At 38.8% G+C, this 13908-nt stretch overlaps 1 protein-coding gene across 10 annotated transcripts in view; it reads left to right on the top strand.

Annotated features, from left to right (window-relative positions):
* CDC42BPA (CDC42 binding protein kinase alpha) overlaps positions 1-13908 on the top strand; it is a 314468-nt gene that overhangs the window by 253696 nt on the left and 46864 nt on the right. For 4 of the 10 annotated variants that reach the window (XM_034666613.1, XM_034666614.1, XM_034666611.1 and 1 more), the window contains one exon: positions 11874-11978. The exons of 4 other annotated variants lie outside the window; for them this stretch is intronic. In XM_034666613.1, coding sequence (XP_034522504.1) covers positions 11874-11978 — 105 coding nt within the window. Of the gene's footprint in view, positions 1-4672; positions 4712-11873; positions 11979-13908 lie in introns of all 10 variants that reach the window. 2 more of the 10 variants (XM_034666612.1, XM_019806460.2) reach the window with 1 other exon arrangement.

Raw genomic sequence — 13908 nt, 5'->3', positions numbered from 1 at the left:
ACTGAATTTCACACCAGCACAAAGGAACTCGTATCATAAAGGGAAAAGGGGTTGAGTTCACACAGGCTGAGTCTTTATGAATTGGGCTCCAGCTCTTAAAAAGCCTAGTTTTTTCCCTCATTTGCTTCCTGAGTTCTCTTCTTCCAGTTTATTGGTGAAGTGCATAAGGGGGCTCAGATGCTGCCTTTACCACTTTCTCATGATTGGGAGCAAGTTCCCTAACCTTCCCATTAGGTAAGCCCCAGTTTGCTCATCAGAAGAACAAGGATAATAATAGTGGTCCTGACTCAGAGGTGGTTTGAGAATTTAAAGAAACAGGGTGTGTGGAGCCCTCAGTAACACTGGTTACCATTTCCTTACTTGTAATAGGCCATTCACCTCCCTTCCTGCGTTCCCGTTAGCTTCCTTTCTTGTCCAGGAATCCACTGTGGCTTAAATGTTTCCATGGCCTTCTGCTTGCCTTCCGCCCACCAATCCAAGTGACTGCACTCCCCACCCCACCCCCAAATTGTCCAGCCACGAGATTGCTGCACAGTGAGGCTTGCATGTCAGGGAGAAGGCCAGCAGTAAGCTCCCTTTTAAAAAAAAAAATAGTTTGTATTCTTACTTCATATTTTATGGCATAAGCCCCTGCCTGTAGTTGGTAACTATGACTGCCCTTCCCAGAGTTCTCATTCATTTCATCCTCCAAGCCAGAGTAGAGTGATGTTTTGGAAAATGGTATTCAGTCCTTGGCATGCTTGCGTTCGGCATCTGGGATACTTAGTATGAAACGAAACTTCTGTTGCTTCCTTTCTCTTAGGCATTTGGAAGCTTAAGGAATAGAATCAATCTTGATTGTTCTTTGTGCCAAAACTAGTTAAGAATGTTGTACGTGACTGTCCCCGTAGCAAGTAGAGTGTAACCCTTAACTAATGCATACAGCACATCCTTTGGTCACTCTTTTCTGATTTCTTTCTCATAGAAATAGAGAAATAGATGACATTGAAGACCTAGAATCTGAATTGCTACAGGAACTTATAGGTTTAGTAAGGGATAAAGCCAGTATTCAGCCAGATTGCAGAAATGAAGCCTTCTTTGGTGTCCATACACCATTGATCTTCCCCATCTGCTCCTCATGGCCTAGTGACCTCAGACTGCCCTCTGATTCTCTACAACCATACCACCAGCCCCTCCCCTCCTCCAAAATGACCCTTTACTTTTTTCCTTAACCCTCCCATGTAGGCCTATTAACATGATGATTCTTTTTACACAAAATAGTACCCAAAATCCCTCTCCCACCTCCAGTTTTTCCTCATTGTGTTTTGCCTGTTAGTTCAAAATTCAAGTGAATGCCAGAATGTCTTTCAATACGGGAACACATTCAGAGCCATAGGCTTTCCTTTTAAGTTGCACGGTTTAGATAACTCTTTCTGTGTGAGTCGAGTTTCCAGCGAGAGCAGCCTTGACAGGAGAGCAGTGTATGGTGGCCCAGGTCCCTTCCTTCTCCCGCCGACTCAGGCTGAACAGAAGACAGTCTCGGCCCCTGCTTCTGTAATTCAGGACTGCTCGGGTAGTTGGGCTTTTAACTTCATGTAGAATCGTAGGCTTCTGACAGAGGAAAAGAACCGTGGAAAATACCCAGTCCAGGGGTCGTAACCGCTGTTGATCACAGCATTCTCCCATTAGTAGAGTGGACCATTTGCTCCCCCATTAGTAAAGTTTTAGGATTCTCAGTCTTTGGAGGAATAGGGAAGGGGTGGCAACAGGGTTATGGATGACATTGTTTAGGGCAGATAAGAGGGGGTTTTAGTTCATGGCAAACTGACGTCACTCTGACCACTTTGTCTCTTGGGTCAGGCGTCCCCACATGTGGTGAGACACCAGTGACAGCAGTGAAACAGATGCCAGGGTCCTTCTGCTTTGGAAATCATTCCCTCTTGATCTCGTCTTTTCTCGCAGGCCCACACACCCAGTCCTAGACTGCCTGGGGTGGCTCTGTGTTAAGCCCAGCACCAAACAGGGTGAGGGGCAGGCAGAGCTCAGCAGCTCGGGCTCTCCCCCATCTGTTCCCTGCATCCCAGGGGCCAGAGGTCCAGGGATGATCAGACCAGCTTGCAGACTTCCCATTCTGTTCCGTTCATTTTCTTCTTTTCAGTTGAGTGCCCAAAATGCTTGGCTTGACTCTTATTAAAAGTCATACTAATTATAGTCATATAAATGAACTACTTGTTCTTTATATTTGATAAATATATTGTCACTTATTAAGTCTATGCCAGGTAAGTTTTGTGTTTTATTTAAATCATAATTCTACATTCTGTTCATTTGGGCCAAATGCACAAAAAATGGGAATTGCCCTCTCACCTGGCAAATGGTAGTATGCCACCTTGCTTTCTGGAGGCTAAGTGTCTTACTCTAGTGTTCTGAGGAAAGGGTAAACCAAGGAATTATAGCCGTGGAATGAAAAGGTCAGACATCAAGGAATAGAGTTAGTCCAAGTAGTCCTCCTAACACTGTTTTCTTGCATCCTGGCATATGACAAGAAGCAAGTAGTCTGAGAGTATCGGCCCGCCGAGTTCTACTCCAAAGGCAGAGGCTTAACCAACTGAGCCACCCAGGCGCCCCTAAAATGCACAGTTTTAAATGGTACACAAAGACAACATACTGCTTCCCAGTGTGTGCTGTGAGAACAGTTTCACTGTTAGCAGGAAACTATGGTTGTGAGAGTGTGTATAAGAGAAAGTGTGTGCCGTGTGTGTTCCTCTAATTGTATTATCAGGAAATAGTCTAATTTCCCCTTCTCTATTGAAAATATATAAATATAGCTGTCTGACTATAGAAGTGTCTGACTTCGAGGTAGATGCTTTACGAAGAACATTATTCCTCTGGTAATTTAATACCATGATTAGCTTTATACAGTGCCACCTTGGACACTGTGCAGGGATGGTTTTGAGAGACACGTTGACGTGTTTTTAGCTTAAAACTTTGAGCTAGTCATGCTTTTTTCATGGTTTCAGCAGCTCCCAACTCTGGTCTAAAAGTGTAGGGGTAGTCAAAAAGTAAAAGTTTCTTTGTGTTAGACATCTTAGAACTTTCTACACATGTAGTACTACGCTTTGCACAATGGTAGCTGCTGAGATAACTCAGACGTAGAAGTAGGCCTCGAAACGCTTATCTTACTGTTAGAGAAAACAAATCCATAGTTACATACTGTGCTGTAGAAAGTGGTCAATGCCATAAGAAATAATTAGATAATTAAGTATGGCAGAATGTCAGAAGGATTCGTTCAGTGTTTTTAAGGATTTTTAAATTTACGGGCTTTATGATAGCGTATTCCAGATCCTTAAGGATCTGAGTCTGATGGAAAAACCACGCATGTAAATAAATAATTCTACACATTTGGGAGAAGCACGATAATAAAAGGTATGGACTATATATCACGGGAGTATACAGAGAACTACCTGACTGAACTAGGCGGCTGCAGAAAGGCTTTCTGAAAGAAGCGATGGCTGAGCGGGTCCTCACGGAGGGATGGGTGTGGTCCACAGAGTAAGAAGAGTAAGAAACTGAGGAAGACGGGCGTGTGTGAGGTGGGCAGAGCATGATTAGGGAGGGGAGTTCTGCCTATTAACTCTGGGACACGGTGTTCAGGTCATCCCCCGTTCCAGTCTCCTAGAAAGAAATACAAGTTCCTGTTTACCAGTCTGCCAGAGTTGTATGAATAACACCGACCACCTGGAAGGAGGTTTCTCATCCTTCCAGTTTTCTCTGAACTCTGTAGCTCCTGTAGGTCAGTTTATAAATTCCCTCCTCTTGGTACCCCTACAAATCTTGTACGTTCCCCCCAGCCCCCCAGCTACCTGGAGAACTCTGCGGCTAACCTCTGTTACAACGTTTGTCACATGGTGGGTGGCACGGTGCCTTCCCCACCAGCCTGTGAACAGCACGTCTTCTGTCTTTTAAAAACCTGACGTATTGCAAACCGTCAGGAGATGGTAGGTTCTATTGAGTACAGGGAATTGCCGGAGGCAGATACTGTTTATATTTATAAAATGCTGCTGTTCACGCATCACCAAGTTCCAGAGACTTGCAAGATACAGTACAGTTATTACCTACTTACTCTTATCACTGCTTTTCCCTAGTTACTTAATCTTTAATGTCCGAAAGGTGAAGGTCCTTCTTGACTTAAGCCTAATGTCTAGTCAGGATGGACGGTATTGCGGAAGTAACTTTTTGTTTTAATTCGTTATCAGTAATTCTGATTTAGCTTTTATCATTTAAAAGCATCATCTTTGAAAACAGTAAGAATTCGGTAGGTAAAAGACTAAGTATTTTATTAAATGCTACCCAGCACTACATCAGAATTATTTGGATCCTTTTTGTTCTCACGTTTCCAGTTGTTCCTGCCAACCTTTGCAGAAAAGAAACTGTCCATCACTTGATGGAGCGTTATTTCGTGGGTCACCGCTTGCGCGGGGTCCCAAGAAACCTCGATTGTCATCGTCGACCGAGTCTGAGCAGCAATTTCTTTACTGTCCTATCCTCCAGTTTTTCCTGAAACTACACATACTTTCAACCTTTCCAAAAATGTGTCTTTATGTGTATGTTGATATACTTTGTCTGTTAATACAGCGGTAGCCATGGAGAGTCGTGTGTATTTGTAACGTGTAGTATTCTCCTTTCTTTGTTGAAGCGCTCTCCGTCCTGTACTCCAGCTAGCAAAGGCAGACGTGTAAGAAACTACTGCCCTGTGTGTCCCCACCCCGTGCCCTCCGCCCTGTCTCCTACCCTTCTTGCCTGTGGTTGCGGAACAAGCTCACGTCTCCGTGATGTACCCACCCCCCCTCCTGCATGCTGTGTGCTGCTGCCCCCGCTAGCGCTACTCTGCCTTTCTGCATTTCCCTTTTTCTTTTTCTTTTCTTTTTTTGGCTTTGGCCGTAAAGCTTTAGGAATGTTCGTATAAATTTCAGTAACCAAACTACTAGAATTATAAGGTATCGTTCTCATTTTTACTGGGGGGGAAAACGTGATCCTAACGTTTGCTTTCCAAATTGATCGCCTACAAAGTAAACGAGCTTCTAAACAAGATCTGATATAAGCAAATATGTAGAGATTTCCTAGAGATTTTAATTATGTGGAAAAAAAACCTTGATGATTCATATTATGCAGAATTCAAAAAAATTTAGGACAACTTCTAGATCTTACTATAATTTTATGTAAATCGGTTCTGCAGAAATCTTTGATAGGTTATTTAATGTAGTTCAGAGGATTATACCTAAATATATTTATAGATTTGAGGCAATAATATTAATAATAAATTGTTCATATTCTAAGGTATTTCTAAGATTTAAAAATATCTTGACACTTCATATATGTATTGATAACAAACTATAAGCAACCTCCTGTGCTGAAGCGAGCTCAGCGTTTCTCAGTACTAAATGGGCTGGCCACTCTCTCTGTCCCGCAAGATTCTTATATGCCCAGAATGGGGCATGTATTTGTAGAAAGATCTCAAATTTTCCTAAACCAGCGTCCACCCCAACATCAGTATACACAACATACACACCCCCTAGTTGAGAAGCAGTGGGCTAGCTGACGTTGTCTGCTCTGGTTTTCACATGTGACGTAAAATAGTAGCATTAAAAAGGAATGTCTGTGGTAGACACAAGCTTTTAAACTTTCATCTGTCAGCTTCCTAATCACTGGTATTGATCAACATCTTAAATCCAGATTTCTTTGAGAACTCTGGGACTTGGAAAGGGCTAGATCGTGGAATTCTCTGGTTTCTAGAGAGCATGGGGAGCAGTAGGGTGGCTCACTGCTTCCTGTGCTCTTCTCTTTCGGATGTCATGGTGCATTGATGGCAAAATAAACATGACGAACCCTTACATAGCACGTATTTCCAAACCACTGTTTAATTATGAGTAAGCAGGTCAAATACCAGTGGTAGGGCCAGTAGAACTATGACTTTAATATCTCATTGATTAATGACGTTTTTGAAAAGATTACTAGTTCAATAGATTTTTTTTTATTATTTTGACATTTAGAGAGTTAAAACCGTTGGGCGCTTGGATTTATTAGATTAATCTGAGTATGTGTTAAGTGTACCTATAACCTCTAGAAAGGAAGACCAAAATGTTGTATGCCTAGTTATATCAGGGTTCAAATCATCAGCCTGTGAATTGAGTGAATTTTTAATGAGTTTTGTTTAATATAGTTATAACTCAGAGAGATTTTATTTTTCTGGTTAAGTAGAGATTAGTTATATCTCACCTGCCTTGCAGACTTCTAGGGGTCTTAGCCTCTCAGAGCACTTCTGCAGCTTTTGATATGAGGAAAAGTTTTTGAGGGAAATACTGTTCAGTCTATATCTTCATTCTATAAGATATGAATAAGCTGCACTTAACCAAAGCCTATTGATGCATATATGATTTTTTTAAATGCAGATGTGGTAGGCTTGATAATCTGCTTTCCAGACTTGCTTCCCTTTTTCCTTGGTTATGTATCTGACAAATTAAAAAACCACCTCTGAAAAGTGGTGATGTCTATGAGGGAGCTGAGTGAAGAATCACCAGGGACTCAGCAGGTACAGAGAGCGTCTCACTGGCGATAGTGAGGTGCCTCGATGGTCCTGGGAGACGGCGGTGTGTTACAGTAGGACACAGACGCTTACCACTCCTAACGGTGGCCTTGAATCCAACAGTGACCTGCAGTTGTGTTACATACCGTGTTTTCAGATGAGCAGTAGGTAATACTTTCATAAACTTAAAATTCTTCTGATACTTACATGTCATATAAGTGAGGTATCACTTCAAGGTTTGGTGCATTTTTATTTCTGGTCCACTCTAAGTTGCCGTTTACAATTTGAATACTTAAATTCTTTTTAAGTGGTGTTATTCAGTTAGGCATAGCACAAGAAAGATTTGATATTAACGTTGTTATTATTAATGCCCGAATATACGTGCTTATGGAAAGGTCCACAGTGTTTTCATTAATCATGAGAAACATTGAATGTCTCATTTTAGATTATTCCTTTAGAGTTTGGAAGAGAGATTATAAATAGCTACCATGTAACTTAAGTTTCTTTTATGTTTTCTGAGAACATTTGAAAATTCTCCACAGTAGATTTTCAAGTCGATATATTGAAAATGAGAAATTTTCAGAAAGAGTAACAAGTTATATTATTTATAATTGGTAAGATTGCACTTACTAGTCGTAACTTTCAGTGATTTATTTATTATTTGTTTTAGGACAGTAAAATATTATAGTTTTGCTGTTTTCCAAATAATGCAGTATTTCCATAATACTGTTTTTTATCATAAGATCAATGAACAGAAAAAATTCTATCAGTGGAACTTTGAGGTTTTAAAGTGTTTCTGAATATAAAAAATTAGATTATTTGCCACTTTGTTTCCAAAATACTTCTAGCTAAAGGATAAAGGTAATTGATGATAATTGTATTTTTTCGGTTAACTTGGAGTTTTATATTTACAAATACAAAACAACATGTTAGATGTAAGCTTTTTAAAAAATCTATAATCTGTATCAAATCTTGGTATCTTTTACTTTAAAACCAGGTTTCTTATGAGAACGTTTTCCTTCTTGTATTTGTTCAAATCTATAATTATTTTTGGAGTAGAAAAGGCCCATTGATACACAGTCAAGATGAGTTGTTTTAGTTGTTTTTATTATTTATCAGAAAACCATACTGTGTAATTTGAGAACTTCACCTAAAAATCATATCTGATCCTAGGGGGAAAGAAAACTTTTCTATTTTACTGCACTACTCTAAAAATAAATTTTGTGGATCACTCAGTAGGGAAATCCTAATAGAGTCGGGAAACGTTACGAACTTTCTACGTGACAGTGCTGCGCATTGTGGGTGGTACTGCTGATACTCATTCAGGTTTTCTTTCCCACAGGGTGTAGCAGTAGGTAGAAATGACATTGGAGCGTAGTATGCTTCTAATGCCTTTCATCAGAATAACTCCTTTGAAGTAGGTTTACTTACTTACTTACAAAAAAGAATTAGTTAACCAAAAAATAGGAAAAAAATCACATTTACATAAAGATATTCCTCATCTTTCTCAGTAGATTGCATCTTAGAAATATTGAGTGAATTGCTTACACTGTTCAGTTAAGATTTGTTTCCAAGATCTTCCTGCAGATACTATCAGGAGGTACTGTCCAATTAATATTAGCTATCTATTACTTTTCACTATTTTCTCCTTTTTTATTATTCTTTCTACAACCATAAACATAATTATTGAATTGTGTATCTCTGTTGTTGATGTATATATCATGTTTATCAGCTTATCCTGCATTATTAATTCAAGTCATTGTTTACATTTAATGCTATACAGTTTTTTCAAAGCACAAAGAATTTAACTTCCATGGTTTAAGTATACTATTAATGATTGTATTATAACCATGATAAAGTTTGGAAGTAAACATAACTGATGTGCTATTAATCAGATACTTTGCTGCCAGTTATATCTGAATCATTGCCAATTAATTATTAAATTAATTTTAGGCTGCCTGCAAAGTCTGGCTTATAGTTATTGAGTATTCTGAAAGTTCAGTAAAATTAATTGCTTTTTAGTGGATAGAATAAGTCCTTAATTATAAATGTATCAGTAAGCATGTAATTATAGATGAAATTAATAACATCTTGAAAAACCAGTCCTGGTGCTAATTAAAACTTTGATATAGAAAATATGTAAGTGGTATTATATTTTTCTTCCTGTTAAACCTCTTTTGAGATATTGTTTACACTGGCAGTAATCCAGAAAGGAAATGAAATATGTAAATCTATTAATCTAATGGGTATTAGCTTCTAATAGCTTTTAGAAGACGTGGGAAAAAATTTTTTAGTTTAATATTCAAAACGTTATTGCCATGAGTTTTATTCATCTTTACCAAACTTTGTTCCTTGTCATTCTAAGAAACATACTTTTGAAAAATAAAGTGGTAATTTTTAAGCTTCGCTTAAACATTCATGGTTTTTTAAAAAATCAGAGTATTATCGTAAATGGCATAGTTCAACTTTTCAAATATACTCAACACCATCTCAAAATATTACTCAAATATTTTTACTTATTTTTAATTTGTTTTAACAAAAACTACCTGATTTTGTTTAATCTCTGGACTTTATTTTAAGAGCATGTAGTTCCAGAAAGCTTGTATGCTAATTTTTGTTATTCTCTTTTATTAGAATTGGTATTGGGTCAGTTTTTAAATCTAAATGTTTCCTCTTTTGAATAACCAGTTTTACCTCATGCAGCTAAGAAAATCATTTTAAAATCTATTCTCATTCCTGTTATTTTCTTTTTTGAGTTAAAAACTTGTTAGGAGAGGGGCGCCTGGGTGGCACAGCGGTTGGGCGTGTGCCTTCGGCTCAGGGCGTGATCCCGCCGTTGTGGGATCGAGCCCCACGTCGGGCTCCTCCTCTGTGAGCCTGCTTCTCCCTCTCCCACTCCCCCTGCTTGTGTTCCCTCTCTCGCTGGCTGCCTCTGTCTCTGTCAAATAAATGAATAAAAAATTTTTAAAAAAAAAAAAAACTTGTTAGGAGAAACAGACTTTTTATAGATGACAATAATTATAAAGAAGGGCCAAGAGGTATGTATTTAAAGCCTCGAGAGTTCTTTAAGAGTCACTAATTTCTGTAACCAGGGATTCAGCTTTGATGGTGTGTTTTTCCCTTTGTTCAGTAGCACACTGTCATCATGTCACAATTTTCATAGGGTCGTGAAACATGATGGTGAATATTTGAAGGACCAGCTGTGGGTCGAGGGTGGGGGTAGGGTTGATTTTTAGGGGTGATGATTTCTGTGATGTACACCTCCCAGCAGGGCACGTGCTGACAAAATGTAAGCGGTGTGTTCTAACATCGGCGCAAGGGAGTAGAGGTAATCACACCGCACGCTCACCTTGGGCCAGCGCGAGTTCACGGGGCTCCAAGAGCAGACCTGCTTTCAGTTGTCGGCCGGGACTCCTGATCACGGCAAGCTCCTGCCTTGCTCATTTTTGAAGCGTTTTTAAAGTAACTGGACTCAGAGGTAGAAAGCCACTCTATTAGCTAGCTGTCTAGTCCCGTTCACAGCATTATCCTTCACACAGAAACTTCCGCTTTTATCTCTTTCACTCTGGCTACATTCTAAAGGCTTTTGCGTGACAGGTCAGAAACTTAAATTTTATTAAAATGACCCCGTTTTTCGCACTTAGCAAATCCCTTACTTGGACACTTCTTTAAAACTTTATGAGCTACTTAATTATTTGAGGTCATTTTAGGCTCTTATTAGTGTAAAATGCATCAGGATTGCTTTGCTCATCAATTCCATTTTAACTGAACCCTCTCCCCTGTGGATTCCTATTCAGCTTGCAATTTATGTAATCCTATGGAAACTAGAGGGAGGAGATTTCTAGAAAGTAGGATCTTTCTGCCCTATCTCCAGCCCAGATTTCTAGTCCAGATTAATAATTTAAAAGGAGTGTACCTTCTCCATGACTATCTCTGCGTAAAATTGTGAACTGGGCAAAACTTGTCTTAGAGTTTCATTTTCTTTCTTTTACTCTTCTATTCCTGATCAGAGTTCACTGTCAGGAAAAGAAATCATGTACTCATTCTCCATGTCCATTAAATTGCTTTGAATACCTTTACTATGGAGATGCTTCTGGTACCACAAAAAGAAAGCTGGGTGTAAAGTCAAGGAGTGGGATTTGGGCCTGGCTCTCTCACTTGTTTAAGCTGTACTAGTTTTATGAAATCAGCCGCATTGCACACTTCAGAGCTGACGTACAATGGCTATGCTTCAGTTCACATGTTCCAGTTTTTAAAATATTGAAGTACCTTCCTAGCTGATGGTTCATAGCTGCTGCTCCAAGTTCTTAGATGCCCTCCTGGAGCCCCTTCTTCTCACCACTTCTCCCAAGCATAGTAACTAACGGTTTAAGGCTTGGTTGGGAACCATGTCAGTCATCCCCACCAAAGTCTTCCTTTGTGGTTTGCCAGAAACCCTGCCTGTGCCCAGCAGAGGACTCCTACAGGGTTAGCCAGCCCACTAACCAGTCCCTAAAAGAGTAACCATAATAATAGTAAAGGAAAAGGAAAAATATTTTAAGTACCTACTTAAAATCCTTAAACTGGTTATTCTTTTTATTGAGTTTAAGTTCTGATCTTAGCACTGTTCTTGCTGTACAACACAGTTGAAACAAATTCTCCAACCTCTTGTCGAAATTGCTTTCATCGCCTTTCATTTCAAAAATTCAACCCTGGTAGTTTTGAAAATTGCCAAACTGAATATATCATCGATCCATATGCTCCATAAGATATTTAATGCTAAATTTTAACCCCAAGCATTTTGAGTTTCTAAAAATACTGGGTTAAAAGGGTGCAACTGAATATAAATGATGGTATTTCTACTGCGGCAGAATAAATAAGCGGTGTTGGCCCCAGCAACCAACGCAAAGCTGATAAATTAGCTTCTTTTACTTTCAAGTAATGCCTGGTAGATGACCAAATTTCCTTCTTACGAAGGACAAAACTATCTCTAATCTGCAGCACATACTCTGTTAAGTACTCGGCACTTGATTCACACGTATGATTTTGCTTGTGGCATACAAGTCAAGAACATGTAGTAGAGACCAGTGCTCAAAGTCGGACACCGCAGTGAAGATTTTGTTAACTGTTGTTGTCTTTATCTTTGTTTACATTAAAGCTCGTGGTTATGCTTTTGTGTAATGACACATGCCGAAGGTGAATATTCAAACTGCAGTTTGTTTTCCTCTTCTCAAGAAATGTTATCATGATCGTGCCTTACAGAAATTTGCTAAGAGCTGCACATTGTTTGAAAGTGATTTCTTGGGTTTTTGTTTTTCCCAACTTATCTTCCTAGACCGATCCCGTTGAGAACACACATGTACGGAATCCGAACGTCAAGGTTAACATCCAGTCAAGGTCCACATCTCCTTCCACATCTAGTGAAGCTGAGCCAGTTAAGGTGCCTCATTGGAGCAGTCTTGCTCCCCAACTTTTCACTTGTGTCAGGAAACAGGGAATCGTAAAAACAAGTGAAATCTGACTCTTCTTTTAATCAAATATATTATGTAATAAATCACAGTATATTGGAGATCATTGCATTTGACTGATAATGTAAATAGGATTCTAAAACGAAAGTCAAAAGTTGCCCCCACCCAGATCCAACCTAAAATAGACAAATACTTATTTACTTACAAATGTAATCTTTATTTTAAGTAGAGGACTGCATGGAACAGAGGGCAGGGTTATCTCAATTATGAAATTGTCAGATATAAACTTGGTAGGCACATGGTAGTCAGGACCCGTTCTTATATTGTAATTCATCCAGTAAGCCCGATAAGACCTACGCAACTGTTACATCATAAGTACAACTGAGAATTAAAATTGCCGCTGCTGGCCACTGAATAGTTTATTCTAACTGCTCAATCAGCAAGAGGCATTCAACTGCGTCATGCCTTTTAATAGTACAAAAACAGTGTTTTTTTGTCCCTCATGTTAGTGGTTTCAAACAGCGAGTGGGCCAGTTTTCTCAACAGAGGTCCTTTCCTCAAAGAGTCAGAAGGACGTGGCATGCCTCAGTGAATGCCCTCCTGCCTTGAGATGCAATTTGGATTCTTCACACAGCTTTGCAATCCTGACAGAGCCCCTTTGTTTCCCATATTATCTCTAGAACTGTGTCTAGTGTTCCAAGAGAAACAGTCCACTCTGGAAAGCCGTCTGAAGTGAAGTGTGATTTGTAGTTAGATTCTGACTTGATTTTTTTACAACTCCGTGACAGACTACCTCCGACTGGTTAAGTTGATGAGTCTCTGCTTTTTTTTTTTTAATCATTGTTTTAATATTTCGAGTTTATACATTTTTAATGCTGAACTATCTCAAGCATACAGAGGATAATAAACACACATGTAATCACCATCCACAGATTTAACATTTTTGTCCTTTCCTTTTCAAATTTGTTTTCAAAGAAAGAAAATATTCCAGAGAGTTGAAACACCCTTCCCTATACCATTCCCCTCTCTCCTTTCTCAGACATATCTAAAATCCTGAAATTGATGGGCATCCTCTTCCTTGGTTTTACATTGCACTTCAATTGTATCCATAAACAATATATGAGAACGTTTGTTTTATATTTATATTTTATACAAACATAAATCTTTATCTTTCTGTAACTTCTTTCATTCAGCGTTATGCTTTTGAACTTTACTCATGCAGATACATGTCCATTTAGTTGATTCATTATAACTGTTACATAAGATTTCATTGTATGAATACAACGCAACCATTTATGCATTCTCCTATTGTTAGATATTTAGGTTGTTTCCAATTTTTGTTATTACAAACAATGCTGAAGTGAACATCCTGGTAGCTGTCTGCTTTTGCAAATGTGCAGTTTGTTTAGCATATATACCTGGAAGCTGAGTTATTGGGTTGTGCGGTATATGCATTTTCAACTTTAACTAGATTTTGCCAAATTATTTTCTACAGTGGTTGGGCCAATTTTCTCTCCCACCAGCAATATGTGAGAGTTCCCCATTTTCCCACATCCTTACCAACCTTTGGTACTGTCAGACATTAACTTTTGCCAATTTGATGGGTATAAAGTGGCATTTTTGTTTTTAATTTGCATTTCTCTGATCTCCTGTTAATTCAGCATCTTTTTATGTTTGTTGACCACTGGTGGTTTGCCTGTTTATGTCTTTTGTCTGTTGTTCTGTTGAATTACTTTTCCTATTTTTTGTAAGTGTTCTTTATGTAATCTGGATACTAATCCTTAGCTGGCTATATGCACTGCAAATATTTTCTTCCAGTCTGTGGCTTATTTTAAAATTTTATTTGGTGTCTTTTTGTCTTGCAACAGTGTTTATTTTAAAGTAGGCATATATATATATATA

Source organism: Ailuropoda melanoleuca, chromosome 8 (assembly GCF_002007445.2).
Source record: "Ailuropoda melanoleuca isolate Jingjing chromosome 8, ASM200744v2, whole genome shotgun sequence".
Lineage (NCBI taxonomy): Eukaryota > Metazoa > Chordata > Mammalia > Carnivora > Ursidae > Ailuropoda > Ailuropoda melanoleuca.
This window is presented reverse-complemented; position numbering and strand designations above follow the sequence as displayed.